This window comes from Buteo buteo, chromosome 19 (genome assembly GCF_964188355.1).
Source record: "Buteo buteo chromosome 19, bButBut1.hap1.1, whole genome shotgun sequence".
Classification (NCBI taxonomy): Eukaryota; Metazoa; Chordata; class Aves; order Accipitriformes; family Accipitridae; genus Buteo; species Buteo buteo.
Window position 1 is genome coordinate 11,181,427 of NC_134189.1, and position 17,059 is coordinate 11,198,485.

Sequence of the window (17,059 nt, forward strand, 5' to 3'; positions counted from 1 at the left end):
AGCTCCCGAAGAACTGCAAAAGTCAGTCCTCACAGATTTAAATGAAGATTTCCCACATATTCTCATTATAAAGGGCAACCCACATGCCAGCGCTCAATACAGTGAAGTATGTCATTTAACTTTTCCCCCTGCAGCAACAGGAACAAGGGGTACTTTGTGGGGTGAGGCTACCCGGAGAGAGTGGGCGAGGAGAGGCGAGACGCGTTCTTCGCAGGGAGAGGCGGCTGGAATTTGGTCTCCCCTGCAAAGAACAACTAGATGTGGGGAAAGAGCAAAGAAAAATGAAGCGTTTCAACAGCTGTAGGGATTAGTAAATGCTGATGTGAAAATCTCAGTCACAGCAGAGAAGAGTCATGGTTCAGAAAGGGATAAGCGGGCAGGAGTAGGAAGGCTGTTAGAAATAGTGGGACGGCAGCCAGGAGCAGTCAGCTTCCAGGGGGGGAGACGACAGAGCAGAAGGGGCAGCTGGGGGTGAGGAATGGTGATGTGCTCTGGGATTCCAGGTACTTTCCATGTGCTCTGGGATCACCAGAGTACGTGGGCGAGGGACCACAGAAGGATGGTAAGGCAAAGGGGGCAGTTCCACAGGGGAAGGATGCAGGCGAAGAGCTACTGATGGTCTCTAATGACAAGGGCTTCGCCACTGAAATGCTGCCAAATAATGAATTAAGAAACCAAAGAGGTTTGTCCGTAAGTTTGTCATCCTCATTTTTCCTTCAGTTGTGATTGTGTTACAGTAGCAAAACTACCAGCAACACCATTCCTAAATGGCCTTACTGGTCACACTGGCACCAGTGGGAGGTACGGCCAGTGCACACACTGGTCAGTGAGTATAGGGCAGTTGATTGCTTTGGCTTTCTGGTTGACCAGCTTTTTAAAATGGAAGGATCTTTGGACGATAAATGATTGCACTAGATCTGAGAAAAAACTGTTTTCTTTGTGACTTAGCCACAGATTTCCTATGAAACCATAGCTGAACAGCCTACCCGTCCACAGCTTCTCGGCCTCCACTACTCATCTGTAAATTCCCCTTACTATTCCTTAATAGCAAATCCCTGACAAGGTTGTCTATTTCCACTGTAAAATCTCTAACCTTTTATTTTATGCCTGAAACTCATTGTGCCAGGCATCACAGAATCCCCAGGTACTACTGTCATGCAATAAATAACAATTTATTCCACCTTGCTCAGACCTAGTAGGCAAAACAGCAGCTCATGAAATAAGCAGTATTTTGATTTTTCAGAATGTTTCTGCTTTAACAGAGCGGGGTCCGTTCTTTCACAGGGTAACAAAGAACTAGACCTGTTTACTGACAAAATTACTTTTTAATAACTATAAACTGTTTTATGCTGATGCTTCCATAACTACTACATACGTGACACCTGTCAGAAACATATCAGCGTTGGTTACTCTAGTGAATTCTATTTCACCGGAGGCTCTTCCCACTAAAGACCCCAACCAATGTCAATGACCACGGAGGCTGGATGCGGTACCCATCCCTCTGGCAGCAGCCAAGGTCATGCTGACTCACTCCCTCTGGCTTTTCCCCTGCATCCATCCAGTGCCAGGGCTCTGGTAAGTGCTTGACTATTCATAACGCTGTCACTTGCGAAGCTGCAATTCCTTTCTCCACAGACAGCACAAAGCATTGGACTGCAAGCTCCTAAAAATGTTGCTTATCAGATTTTGGACTCCTTTTCAAGTGGTAGATTGCTTTCTGCTAAAAAAAAATAAGTGATAAAAGACTGAAATAGAGGCCTCTCGCTCTTAGCCAGATTGCTTTCTTTCCTAAGGGAACAGCTGAGCTGAGGAACCTGGCAGGAGAAGAGTCTCTGCCACAGGGTTTTGGGGCAGAATTCAGGACCTCCATTTCCAAACCCAGTTCTTCAGAGTGGAATAATTAACAAGCAGATCCTTGGGTAACAGCACGAAAGCAGCAACTGTCAGTACCCAGCCCAGCTTCAGCTGCAGGTGCCTAATTCTAGTTCTCACCAGTAAAGAAACCAGCGGCCACATTTGAAGAAGAAACTTGCGAGTAAGAGATCTTCACAGAATAAGAAGTGTACACAGCATGGTCTTTAACTGCAACTCTTCCTGTTATACCCAAGGAAAGGGTTATTTATACCCAAATAAGGCTTATATGCTCATTTTAGACTAAGTGTCTTCTCATCAGTCTAATCTGCTACAAAAGAAAATTCAACAGCCTTAAACACAGGCATGACTCTGAATGTCTCTAATGTCAGCCCGAGGAATAGTGAGTACAGTACTTTTCAAACACGAAGTGCTAAAGCTATACTAAAAGCATCACTGCATTTTCTGTTCTTGAATAAATTTCTCTCCACAAGCAAGACGACAGAAAATACTTGAAATCACAAATCATGAAGTAGTGTTAAACAGATTACAGCAAAAATGTTTAAAGCCCGGAGCGCAAATGTGTATCCCAAGTGTGATCTGTAATTTCAAAGTATGTGGGCAAAATGAAAGTCATACAGGTTTCAATACGAGGTTGCTCAGCCTGCTTAATAAAGCAAACCCAATGTTTTCCATAATAACTAAAATACAGTATTTAGGATCCAAATTTCCAGGTATCTAAATTTGATAATTCAGTTCTATCACTCTAATATGGATTTTCTTTTAGGAATAGTAAGCATCTAAGAACATATAGCATCATTGCAACTTCAAATTCAGCACATTTGGAAAAAAATGTTATCACTCAACTATGTTGTTCCAGACCTGCTATTTTTACACAGTTGAGCTTACAGCATCTTAAGTCAAAATTTTATTGTCAGATGGCAACTATCAGCCCTTAACTGGCAGAAAAAATAAAAACTTACCTAATGCCCAAGAAATGAAATTACCTAATGCCCAAAGTAATGCACTCCTAACAGACATCACATGCCTCCATCTCCCATGCTGGTATACAGAGACAATTATATTTCATCTAACCACTGTTCCTCTTATATATAGTTATATGTCATACACTTTATTTCACAGAGAAGTCCTTGTTACCATATCCTTACCTTTTACTTAAAAATTTGTCACCAAGGACCCAGATTTGCGACTGAGATTTTATGGATTAGTAATTGATCTAGTGCATGTTTTTAGCTTACTGTGGATGGAAGACACGTCAGCTGAAAACTCTTTCCTTCAGGTTTCTGCTGGCTTTTGTGGTTGTTTTTTTTACCTTGCCCTTACACGTTTGGGGCTAGCCAACTGCACACACATGATCAGTTACTGAAGCTCAGCAGAGTTATGACAATTCATTAAACTGCAAGAATAAGATCACATGTTTGAGACACAGTAATGATAGTTAACGCCAGTTCTCCCTTCTTTGGTGGGAAGAAATCTGAATTCTCAGTTTATAACACATTTTATCACTTACGTCTTGATGACAGCGCTGTTTGCCAGCAGGTGGTGGGCACAGACTTAACAAGTAAGTCATGGCCCCGTTTTATCTTTGACTTACCCATGTAGCCAGGACTTCAACGTCAGTCTTCAAGTCATACCTGCTATAAATGACCCTGAGCCGCAATCCTGAATGTAGGGTCTATTGTTAGAGACAGCATTTTTCACGAGATGCTTAAATAAAACCTTTCCTCTTTGTAGGTGGGAATCACATGCAGTTATCAAAGAAAGAAAGGACTGAATGAAAATGTTCCCCTCAACTAAACTCGGCCAAGCTCCGCATGTTTGCCATTGCCATTGCAGACACCTGGAACTATCCAGAACAGTGCAACCTTTTAACGCTTTGTAAAAATTCTGTGAGGTATTCAGGGTATGAGAAAAACTTTTCCCACCCACTTAAAAAAAACCCAACTTGTCTTTATTAATACCATGAATTACACGAACTACAAGCTATTGCGAGCACATTTTTAATAAGAGGAATCAGAGACTCAAGTTGGACAATAGTTGTTAAGTATCCTGGATTAGCCATCAAATTGAGAACCAGAGGCTATGCCTACACAGACAGTTTAACCCAATTGTGAACTCTCCATGTACCACCATATCAAATGCTCTAGCTCTCTTAAAACTCAAATCCCAAAAAGGTTGAGAGCTCTGTCTTGCTGGAAATACGGGGCCAGGGTTCAGTGGCGTTTGGCATCCTGGTGGATGTGAGTAGACAAGACTCCAGTCCTGAGCAAGACTAAATCCAAATCATGCTGTGTTCATGTTTGGCCAACAGCCAAGCTTTTATAAATGAATTATTTCACCAAGCCACCTGTTCCCTTTGCCTGACCCAAATTCCTGTCTTTATACTTAGAGGCTTGCTAATCCTTTTCCGTCTTCCTATCTGAGCTTTACAACTACTAGGAGCTGGTTTTCCTCTAACTATCCAAAACAGGAGTTAAAACTGCAACTGTTAACAACTTCAGTTTCCCTCAGTGGATGTAGCCATTAGCCAGTGATGACAAACAGCACTTCACAGTTCATTCTCAGTACCCGAACATTTAAATCCACCCAGAGTGACTACAGGAACCAAGGAAAGGCTGTTTGGTGCAGATAAACTTCCCAGAGTGCACACTGAATGCATGGCATTGCCCCTGCTAACCCCGTGTCACCTGTGAGCTCTGAGAGATCATAAAATTAAAAATAAACAAACACAGACAAAAAAGAACAGGAAGGAAAATGAAGTTTATATAATTTAGTTGAAATGTCCCCAGAAGTGACTGACTGAACTGAAAGATGACTACCTCTGGTCATCGAGGACATCTTTTATGCTTCTTGGTTAAGCATATTACTGCTAGCACTGGAAAACTACTTGCTGTGTAGATGGATTTAACACAGCTGTACAGCACAGAGGCAAATTAGGTGTGATTCAGGGGAGCAACAGCGATGGAAAGGGTACGGCACGACTGTGTAGGTAATGGGTCCCACTCCCAGCGCTGATCACAAGGACCGAGTGCATTATCTCACCTCACCGGGCATCAATTTCCCGTCTGGGGTTCAATAAACAAACAACCCCAGAAGCCATACAATAATTTTAAAAAAAGGATTGATTTTTGCAAAACCTTGTGAAAAGGTATCTTCTTCATGTGCACACATGCAGCCAACCCAATTTTAAAGCTAAAAGTGATCTTTCCAAGGATGATTTCAATGGTGAGGCTGCTACAAAGCAGAGCTGACATATCCTCTGCTGTTTCATTTTCAGCCCATGTTAAAACAACATTTCTAGGTATCTCTAGGATTCCCTCATGTGATTGCAATAGCTGAGCACAGTATGGAAGGTCTAGTCTGCCACAAATGGCCATATTTCTTACATTCACACAATGACAAAAAGGGTCTTTAATATAAAAAATTCAGCTCCATGTCTTACAGAGCAGCAAATCAACACTAATTAAGATGTAGGGCAAGGAGTGAAAAAAAGATTAAAAAGTACATAAACCATCATGGACAGGAGACAAATGCTATACAAGAATGAGAGGCAGAGAATGATGGGCTGCAGAGAGGGAGGAACCACAAGAGAGTTGCAGAAAACAGGAGGGGACCAATTTCAGTCTTAGTGAAAGTCTTTTGGTGTTAATAGTTTTCATAGGCCTGTGTCAAAACCACAGATTTAGGACAGAGGCCTTCTTTTTCTTCTAACTATTAAGTTAATTAAACTTTGGTAGTGAGAAATTCAGAAACACAAATATTATAATCCTGAAATTATTTTTAATGCTACTTTCCACAGAGAAGTAGAGTCCCCATTAAAACACTAATCTGCAATCTAGCTTTGTTTCTACCTGCTTACTTCAGCTTTAGGCACCTGCCCTTGCTGAGATAGATTTTTCACCCTCTGACTAGTCCTAACTACTTCCATCTGTAGCTGGTCTGCTTTCACAGTACAGTATGAAAAATTGCTGGTTTCTCCTCATAATCATCTGCTGCTAGTGATGCAAGTGGGTAAAGGGACAAAGGGCACATTCATGCTTCTACATGCCATATCAATTCCTCTAAATTAGGAAAATACCCTCTCTCCTCCCCCATAAAATAGGGTGGTGTTGAGTTCACAAGGAGATGAGGAAAGAAGAGGGCTATGAAAGTCACGCCACGTTCAGCAGAAATGAATGCATGCTTTTCAGTCTCTGCCATTATAAATTAAAATCATCCCAAAGAAAAAAAGTACGGTACAGAATTGTATTGAATTAAACATTACCCCCTCAGGTATCAGACAAATATGGAAGGGAAATCCATAGCAAAGGCAACTGTGCAGCAAAGCCCTACAATGTAGCAGAGCCATGAGGGATGCAGGAACAAGCAGTGAATCAAATTTTATTCTCATTTTCCATACGCTGAACAAAACACCAATGCAAAAACATGAGAGAAAACGAGGTGCTGAAGAACGAACATATTTGAGCTCATGTGAAAAACTGAGAGGTTGTTCAGGAAGAAAGCTCTTTTTCTAGAAGTCCTCAATACAGCCAGAAAAATGTATGGTCTTGCATGTATTTTCCTCCAACTGCCAACTGCATAAGGTACATAAAAGTTGCCCAGGTGCAGATTTACTCTATCCATCTGACTTTGAGAATGCTCCTCATTTTACCATGATGAATGTTCACGAATTACTGTTTTATGCCAAATCTGACTTTCTCCGCCATTGTTTTGCCCCTAGTTGCACTTTCAGTAAAGCCAGGTGTTGGATTTGACTGCTGTTGTGCACACACACTGCATGCACATCCCTTAGAAAGAAAATCCACAATGCAATACAGAAGGGAAGCAAAAATGTTTCACCTAAAGGAAGGTGAAAAGATGGTAGCAAATGAGTTTGTTTAATCCATTACAAAAGGCCTAATTCCAACCAGATGTGGACCTTTAGATTAAAATCTCTTCAGTGAGCCCTAATTTTACATTCTCAAGCCTTAGATAGGAAGTACTTCACAATAATAACGCCTGGCTCACCCACTAACACCTCAGTCATTTCAGATTTGGTACTAATCCAATATTTTCTAGAAAATCTACAGAAAATTAACTGTTCCATGACATAAAATCCAGTTGCAACTTCCAGTTACCTCTGAGGAATTCAACCCAGACGATTGATTCAATGAGAATCCCTCAGATTAGAGAGGGATTGCTTAGATTTCTTGGATGAAAGAGTGAAAGTAAATTTAACTATTGGGAGAAAACAAATTGAACTCTATTTAGATTATTTTGGGAGTATGTGAGCCCCCAGAGTTTAAAGCTGACTATCATTATTGAAGGGATGGCTATTAGGACTAAAATCACATGTTTATCTGTACTGGCTCATAAGGATACAACGCAATTACTGAGAGCAACCGGCAATACAGGACCCTGAGAACAAAAAAAAAAAAGGAAAAAAGGTTCATCTACATTTTTCTTTGCATGCCGCCAAAGCTCCAACAATAGCCCTAATTTCCCCTAAGATTATTTCAGCTGTTTATGTTTTCTGTAGGCTAATGCACAGGATTAATTTCCTCTTAGAGGAAGCAATCCTGCCATAATTTGATGAGCATCTCTTTTAACATCAGTACCTGTTTAAGCAGTTCATCCCATCCCCCTCTTTCCTCAGCATGGATTCCTAGCCTCACGCTCACTTTTTGGCAATACAGGGCTAAAACAGTTTACGGGAATGTATTGTGAACCAGCTCAGGTAACCAATCTGGGTCACAGATAGCATACACCCCCTCCTCGGTTATTTTTAACTGAGGTCAGTTTTCTACCCTGGTGTGACAGTATAAACTCTCAGCACAACTGAGAGCCAGAACAGGGGCAGGAATGACAAAGGGAGATGCAGGGTTGCCTTGCTAGAGATGAGCACATCAAACTACACCCTTAGTAACCTCAGGTCAATGCAGGCTTAATGACAAGCAAGAGAAAATGAAATTCAAGCATGTAGTGAGGCTCTAGCTCTGCTAATGGTCACTGTTTCCAGGCAGCACACTGTTACGTATTGGGTAACTCACAGCAAGCTGCTACTGGAATTTAACTAGGCACAGCAGGCACCCTCAGAGACCTGGCGTTGTTCAAGGTCCCTTGCTGTCTACCTCCTTTCTTCTCTGGTCCAACCTCCTGCTCGCAGCAGGGTCAGCTCTGAACTCAGACCGGCTGCCTTAGGGCTGTATCCAGTTGGGGCTTGAAAACCCCCATGGAAGGAGACCGTACAACCTCTCTGGGCAACCCATGGCACTGCTTGTTCTCACAGGGTAACCGTTCTATCTCAAATCCAGTCTGAACCTCTCTAGTTTCTATTTACGTCAGTTGTCTCTTGTCGTCCCACCGTTCACCGTTGTGAAAAGTCTCACTCTGCCTTCTCCGTAACCTCCTGGTAGGTATGGGCAGGCTGCTGCTGCTGGGTCCCCCACAGCCTGCTCTTTTCCAGGCTGAACAAGCTCACCCCCTCAGCCTCTCCTCACAGGGCAAGTGCTTCAGCTCTTGACCATCTTGGTGGTCCTCTGCTGAACTCAGCCCAGTTTATCCATGTCTTTCTTGTATTAGGGGAGCCCAAAACTGGATGCTGTTTTCTAGATGGGGTCTAATAAGTGCCAATTTGAAAGTGATAATCACTTCTCTTGACCTACCAGCTGTTTCTGCTAATAACAGTCCAGGATGCTCTTAGCGTCTTCAATGTCAGGGCACGCTGCTGGCCATGTTCAGCTTGCTGTCCTCCAGGATCCCCAAATCCTTTGCCACAGACCTGATCCCCAGCCAGTCAGTCCCCAGCCTGTAATAACTGAATGAAAGCTTTGCAAGCTGCTGCTTGATTTTGCTCAGGCCTTTCTTATAAGCATACCTCCCCAAATAAACTGCTCTTCCGTTAGCAGTGTATGCCTTAGAGACAGAGGTAGTGTTGGCTGGGCTCTGGAGGAGCCCACACTGCAGAGAGCATCTGAGTACTGTCCCTCCAGGTCTGCAGCTCACTCACCCTTGCTCTTCCTCATCTTTGAGCTGGGTGCGAGGCAGCACAGCCTTTCTGAGTGACATGACGTGAACAGACACCAAGGACAGAGCGTCGAGATCAGGATGAGATGCTGGAAATGTTCAGCCTCATCCGGCCCCAGCCCACAGATGCTGTCACTGTAAGATATACTGACACAGCATCAGTTCACGGCTCCCAAGTTATATATTTGGGACACATTGATGTTTGGGGAGAATTCAGAACATCTCACTGGGATTTGAGCCACTTCACACATTTCTAAGCATCCTGTGATGCAGACAGGTGTGTAAAGCAATCCCCGGTTAACAGGGCTGTATTTGGGATAAGGAGTCTCCCCCTCTTCTGCCCTTTTTGGATCCAGAGAAGTTCCACCAACTGTACACTTCAAAGATGGAAGAGGCAGAGGTGACTCCGGCAGCAGGCACACAAGAGGCTTCAGTGAACAGTGGGGGAGCTGGACGGGCAGCGTTGTGTTAGAAGAGAGGGGAGATAGAGCTTGGGTCACCTGCGTTAAAGTAGTACAGGGAAGAGCAGAACAGAAAAGAAGCTGCCAGACAGACCTTCAGCTCTATTCCTCAAAACCCCTTCTCAGTCACAGACCAAGAATTGTTTGTGGAAGCCCTACCAGTAAACTAAGCACTTCATAATAATTGATACAACGTCTCTGTGACATAAAGAAAACAGGAATTTTTGACCTGCCAAAGATAGGGCTGCTCACCAATAGCCTGGTTTCCAATAATTTACCAAGGATAACTGGGTTTAAAGTAAAGCAAACACCAAACTGCATCTTCAACCTGGAAATCAGATAGCCAGCGCTATGCATAATTCAGCAGAAGAGTTTGTCTCCATAGAATGAAATACATAAAAGCCACGAAGCCAAGTGAGATATTGCCTAAATCAGTCAGTCAGAGAGGGAGTCAAGGAGAGGGACTTGAGGATCTACTCAGCTGTTATGTTCATTATTTGATTCCCAAAGAGAAATCTCTGCTTAGGATTTCCCATGCCTAAACGTCTTGCAGAGTTGGACACCAAAGCTGCCTTCCATCCCCGCTCTATCATGACTGGATGCGAGTGGTATTTCTCCCCTTTAAAAGCACTACAGGCCACCAGTGCACAGTAACTAATCACAGAGCCACAGAATGGTTGAGGTTGGAAGGGACCTGCTGAGATCATCTCAGCCATCCGCCCTGCTCAAGCAGGGTCCGCTACAGCAGATAGCCCAGGCAAGAAGATCAGTATGAAGCCATTTTACACTTCAACAAAAGAATGAAAACTAACAACGATTATCCTTACAGCAAATGCAATGTGAACATGTAAGACCACAGATACTAAAACCACTGGAAAACATTTTCCATAAAATATGCTGGTAATTAAACTCCCAACTCAGCAAGACAGTGAAAACAGGCTACCTTCAATCCTGTGACTAATAGCAATGAGTCTTATTCTCTGCACTCTTATGGACTGCAGATTAAAAGGCACATCTGCTAAAGTAACTTTCTGAACAGGGGCCCTAAAACTGTAGTGTTTTTACCGAAGGCCCAAAATTCCACTAGTTTGAGATGTAATTGAGTGAGGCACAGAAACGTCATTTACAGACTGAAAAAAAAAACCCCACCCTATGAAAATTAATAAAGCTTTAAAAATAATAATGCTTTGTTTAACACTACAATCTTGCCTAGCATGAGGACCACAAGTACTCCCTCTCCTAACATTGAAAGCTGTTAAAGTCAACACAACAGAGTATACCTTTTCACATTCCTACCATTCAGCTCATTTTTGAAAACATAAGGTTGGTAGCTGATAGATGTCTCGACTCTTTCCTGGACAGCTTACATGTGTAATAACTGCTCTAAGTTGGAAGAAGTCCTTATTAAGTCACTGATCAAAACTTCAAAGTTTTTGTAACGTAAATCAATCTCATGGCCCAAAACATCAAAGTCTTAGGCTAAAGGAGAGACCTCTGAATACAGCACAAGAAACATCAGAGGTTACTAAAACAATTCATATTGCATGGTGGATAGCATATATCCTGTATAGAAGTATTAATATTTAATGTAATGTATTGCAATTTGCTTTTATTTCAACATCCTATAATGGCCTTACTTTCCCATCTCACCCTCCAACAATGGAAATTATTGTATAGCTGAGGCTCCGTATTGCAATCTATATGGAAAAGGCCCTGCTGAAGTCCACTGGAGTTTTGAATTCCCAAGGAGAATGGAAGAAGACTTCAGATCTTAGACTGCTAAGCCATGACTGAGTAGTTAAAGATGGGCAGCTCTGTTTGCTGCGCAATAAATACAAGGAGCTCCTAACAAGAGAACACAAGAATTTAATAATGAAACAGTTAAAAAATGAAGACTTGCCTCAATAAAATTCAATCCCAGTAATTGAATCTGTTCAGAGAAGGTGCACAGAAGGAGAGGTAATAGTCCTAAGCATAATCCTGCCCACACTCTTGCGCCTACTATTCCTCGTGAATAGATAAAACTGTTTGCTTCAGCACAAACCTGAGGCCTAACTTCTATACCCCAATATGACTTCAGAGAGGCTGGAGATGTATCGAGGTAAGAGCAGAAGCACAGATCTCCCCTGACATACCGGGAGTCGTCTTAGCTCCCGTTAGTCCGTCACGGCACTTCGATGTCCACCCAGGCCGTTGTCCAGCACATCCTCGGCAGCGCCTGCTGGAGAAGGTACACAAAGACCCTCCTCCACACATCTGGGATGGAGCCTTAATTGAAAAGTTGTCTTCGGACTTCTTCTGCCACTTTGAGAGCTTCCAGACAGAACCCTACAGCCCCAAAATCTACGCCCCCAAGTCTCCACAAGACAGTTTGCCCAAACCACCCGAATTCTGCCTCGCTAGCGTCATCAGAGGCACCATTTGCTTATGTCTCACAGTTACGAGTCTGATCTGCGCTCAGAGAACAGTCATAATGGAGGCGGTAACAGAGAAGCTAGAGAACAGATTACAGCAACAGGAAGGGATACGAGTAAACTCTCCTTTGCAGGGCTGCATGTGCAGCAAGAATCAGTGTGGATTCTCCTATAAAGGTTAGAAGCAAGAAAAAAATCTCTTGCAGCCTAGGTGGGGGATGGCAATGCCCTACCTGCAGCTAAGGAGAGCTCTGGAATTGAGAGTCCTGGGCCTGGACTGGAAACCGGAGAGGCTCCACTCTTGCTTGGCATCAGGCGAGCTACAGGATTTCACTTCTTCCTCTCTCCGTGGATATCCTCAGTGTCCATGCTGTGGTTGGCACAGCATGAAGGCACGGCCCCACGGGAGACATTCTGGGCTGCAGAGCATGCAATCCCATTTACTTCGAGGGGAGGTAAACAGGAAGAGAACTTGTGCCCATCTTTGTTTTCAGTTAATTGTGTTGACCAATCCCTCTAGTTTAATAATTTCAACTCAATTCCTTGCACTATCCCTTCTATCTGTGACCATGTGCACCCATGTGTTGTCTGGTTTCTGATCAGTCTTCTTTTGTACCTCATTATGATGGGATAACAGCTAGCTGCAGCTCCGCTTATCTTTTTTTTTTTTTACCCCCCCTAGAAATTGCATTGCACTTTTCCCCCTTAACTCTGTTCCTCTATTACTGCCAGGTCATTTCAGACAGCACTGCCTTCATGCCAGTGCAAGTTATGTATCTCTATCCCTCAACCTGTGATTACTGGTCTCAAAGTCCTGAGCCTACTGCATAGGCTTGAGGGGGGGAGGGGGGGGGGGCGGAAGGCAGAGATCAAGTTTAAGGAGATCAGTAGGTTTTTCTGAAAAACAGCTTTATTCTTCTTATTGAAAATATAATTTTTTCAACTCTTCTGGACACTGAACCAAGTCTGTAGCATAACTCATTTACCTGCAAGTAAAATGAAACCTTTATTTTATTAAAAATACTTCTAAAAGTGCATCAGTTAGTATTCTAAAGAATAGATTCATATATAATCTAAGTTTATTAAGTGGCTTCCTTCAATATGGAAAACATTCATGATTTCTAACGGAACAGAATTTCTGCATATTATATATACAGCAATATATTTGTGTGGAACGAAAAGATACCTTCTAAATTTGGGAGAATATCTGTTTGACACTTGTCTTCTCTTTATAAAATATGTAATTACTTACATTCTAAGACAGTGTAAAAATACCCTAAAATGTAGAGGTACGAGTGGTGCATATGTGTGTACACACACCCCTCCTGTGGCTCCCGTGTACGTGCCCTGTATGAATCCCAAGTTACTTCCCTTAATGACGAACAGAGGAAGAGCGATGATTTTTCAGAGTCATGTTTAAGCGAAGCTGAAAGGTAAGGTGTAGCGCTCGCCCACCTTACACTTCGGCTGTTACAAAAAAACGCCTTTGAAAGATAAACCAAACCCACGGCTCCGCTCAAATATTTTATCCTTCCAGCATGACGCAGAAGTTTAATTTCCACTGGTGGGGGGTGACCTGGAGGCTGTCGCGCGGCTACTTCGCCCCCCTTAACGGCAGCGACCCCCCCTCCCTGGCAGAACACAGCAGCTCTATAAATAACTTCCAGAGGAATCGTCTCCCTCCCCACGCACTGCAGACGACTGTTTACACGGATCCCGAGCCCTTCCCTCCCCGGCTCGCCCCACGGGCTCTCTCACCCCCCTGCCCCAGCCAGCCCCGGCCGATGCAGGTACGCCCGCCGGCTCCCTCCGGCGCTGCGAACGCCCCGTTCCCCGAAGTTGGGGCTCCCGGCGGCAGGGGACGGAGCGCGGCCCCGGCTCCCGGGAAAACTGCCCCGGGGGGGGCGGTTGCAGCCTTGTGTAATCCGTCCTTAAGCTCCCGCGGTGCCGGCCGGTCCTCCGGAGCCGGGCAACCCCTCCTCCCCCACGGCACGAATCCCCGCAGCCGCCCCGGGGCCCGGACATCTTGGCTCGCCCACCTGCAGGGGGGGCTCGGCCCGGGGCTCCGGGGAGGGCCAGGCGTGGGGCGCCCCCCGCACCTCCCCGCAGCCGGCGGGGGCTGCGCGCCCCTGCGGGGCAGCGGGGCGAGACAAAAGCCCGGGCTCGCTCACCTCCTTCAGCTGCTCCAGCTCCTGCTTGAGGCCGTCGTACTCCGCCTCCAGCTCGTCGTACTGCTGCTTGAGGGTGAGCTTCTCCTCCAGCACCACCAGCCCATACTCCGCCGCCTGGATCTTCTCGTGGGTCGTCTCGGAGAGCTCCCGGGTCAGCCGCTCGATCTCGCTCTTGTAATGGTCCGCGCCCTGCAGCACCTCCTCCGCAGCCATAGCCCCCGCCGGCACTGCCGCGCCGCCGCCGCCGCCGCCGCCGCCGAGGCAGCCAGGGGGCGGGCGCGGCCGAGGGGCGGCACCGGCTCCGGCTCCGGCCCCGCCGCCGCCGGCCCGGGGATGGAGATGGAGACGGGGGCCGGGGCCGCCTGCGGCAGCCGCCGCCGTGCGCGGGGACGGGCCGCCCCCTCTCTCCTCTCCGCCCCCCGGCCGCGGCGAGGCCGCGCTCGCCTCCCCCGGCCCTGCGGCGGCCCCGGCTGCCGAGCACGGCCCGGCTGCCCGCGGAGGCGGTGAGGCCGCGCCGGAGGCCGGGGAAGGCGAGCGGGGCGGCCGGGAGCGCGCCTGGGGGCGGCGGCTGCCGCCGGGGAAGATGCTGCTGCTGCTGCTGCTGCTGCTGCTGTTGCTGGCGCCCGCCTCTTCCCGGGGAGCCGCCGGCACCTCCGCCTCCCTTCCACGCGGTCCCTCCCCTGCGCTCTTTAAGACGACAGCGTCCTCGGGTTCGCCGTTCCCCGCCGGGGAGGAGGGAAACCGGCCTTAAAGCGCGGCGGCGCAGGCGGAGGCGCCCGGAGCGGCCGATGCAGCCGGAGCCCCTCACCCCGGGATGGCATCTTGTGCCATCGCCGCCGCGGGGCCGCTGCTGAACGTGTGTGTGTGTCCCCCGCCCCCGGCAGCCGTGGTGCGATTTTAGCGCCTCTCGGGTTTTCTCGGCGTGTTGCGGCGAGGCTGGTATAAATAGAAAGGGAGATGCAGCCCGGTGGACTGCGGGAGCAGGAGGACAGCCTCAGGTAATCCCCTGCCATTTCGGGCTACTGGGAAGGAAGAGCTGCCCGCTGCCTTCCCTGTCCGCCGGGAATGCGCAGGGGAACGGGCGAGGGAACGGCGGCGGCATCAGGGGCGTCGAGCTGAGGCCACGCTTCCATCGCCGTCAGTTAGCGCAACATCTCTGCGCTCCCGGTTAGACAGCAGGACAAAACTGGTTCGCATCGGATGCGGTCACACCATTGTTCCTCTGTCAAATCGACCGGAGGACCTGGTGCGTAGATTATGGCAGGTTTATGCTGGCTTTATGCTGGCTGCGGAAAGACAGATGCTACTTGTCCAGCATAAAATTAGAGTACTGCAGGCAGACAGTAACTGATCTCGTACAAAGCCTGCCAGTAAAAAGTTAACACACCGGATTAGGGGCGGTTTTCATATTTGAACTGGAAAAGTGAGTTCATCCCGGATCAATGTTGTAAAGTCCCATGGCGCAGCCTTTTTTATGCGGTACTAGGAGCATTAAACCCAAATTTACTGTTTCTTCAAACTAGGGCCTGCAAACAGAGACCTGATCCTATTGATATCGACCGAGTTTCCCTCTGAGTGCTAGCGGGATCAGCTTTTCACACTTTACAAACATCTTTGGTTTTCTTTCTAAAATACTAGCAAAATTATGTCTTTAACAATTGACTAAGAATTTCCAGGAAAAGGAAGGTAGTTTTTAAAAAAAAGAAGTTATGCGTAGAAGACGGATATCGCTGCCCACCAGTGCAGCGCTGTATTGGAAATCAAAGACATAGATTCCCTTTCTTGCTGACCTATGAATGCGGTTTTAAACAAGCCACATCCCCTTTCTACCTCAGCTTCCCCACGTCTAAGAAAGTGGTAAAAATGTTTAGACTCCACAGCAAAGTGCTTTGAGATCTGCAAATGGAAGTGCTAACACTAGTTATACAACATATGGATACAGTATATAACAGATATCTATTTTATAAATATATGTGCCTGCATAAGTGACTAACATTGTAATCTAGCTGGCATAAACACTTCTCATTGCCTAGAGAACATAAATGGAAGAAGCAAAGTAATAGATGTTCTGTCAATTTTGTAGCTTGAAAGCAGCTTCCAAAAATGCACATTTTTAATAAATTCCAGTGTAGAACCAAGCATGAATATTAATAGCAAATAAACAAGCGTGAATATTAATAGGTAAGGAGACTGAGTGGCTGTCATCGATGACTGTCAAAACAGAGAGGAAAACACCAGTACTCCAACTGTAATTCCAACTGTACACCTAATCTCAACATCGTTTTCTTAAAAAAGGATGAAAGATTCCACAAATCAAAAGAAAAAAAAACAAAAACAAAAACAAAGTGGGAGCAAAATGTTGTCTCAAGAGCTTTTACAAGTTCTAGTCTAGCTGTGTTCCTCAGCTTTCAACCTAGGCCACCGTGCAAGCAAGCCTTTCGTGAACACTCGTTCAGGAGTGGATCGGAAAACAAAGAGCTTAAGACCAGTGCTGAAAATGAGCGGTTGGGTCAAGCACAGTGTGGAAACTGGCTGAAGCAACCAGATGCCTACAGCTAACCTAGCCTTGGTGTAACTCCACTTAATGTCATTTAGTTGACAATCTCACTCACAGCCCAAGGGCAGCCTCACCACATGTCTGAACATCTGTACCCCAGAGGGAAAATCTGGCGTGTTAAAATGTGTCAATATTTCTGCAATACCTCACAAGAAAGTGAGGAGTGAAGTCCAGCTATTGTGAACTGTGCAGAAGTTCACAGTGACTGTGGGAGACTTTCCATAAACTGGAGGTCCTGTAGCTACTCTAAATTGAAAACACCCAGCATGCACATGATTTGCTGTCGGTAGTACCCCTTTATTCTGCATCTTGCCTCCTAAACATACACAATATCAAATCTGGCTCCTTTGGTGATATTTGTCTTTGTTTTAGAAGTTTACTTCTTTAAAAGTCTTCTTTTAAAAGTCCCCAGGGTTGTTGGTTTCTCTCCACTGACTACAGAGGACCTGGGGTGGCCAGCACAGGCCCAGAGGTATACATTCAGACATATACATTTCATTAAATGAATCCCACCTTTTGCATCTGTATCTTTTCTTAGGGCTTAAAACTAGCATCTCCGTTCTACTGTCAAGACTCCTC

General features: G+C 45.9%; 1 protein-coding gene across 5 annotated transcripts in view; it reads right to left on the minus strand.

Moving 5' to 3' along the window:
• The window catches only part of BICD1 (BICD cargo adaptor 1), a 182,017-nt gene extending 167,487 nt beyond the window's left edge, over window positions 1–14,530 (minus strand). For all 5 annotated transcript variants that reach the window (XM_075050939.1, XM_075050940.1, XM_075050944.1 and 2 more), the window contains exon 1: window positions 13,924–14,530. In XM_075050939.1, the coding sequence (XP_074907040.1) occupies window positions 13,924–14,136 (213 nt within the window). In that variant the 5' untranslated portion in view covers window positions 14,137–14,530. The remainder of the gene's footprint in view (window positions 1–13,923) is intronic.
• Window positions 14,531–17,059: the final 2,529 nt, after the last annotated feature.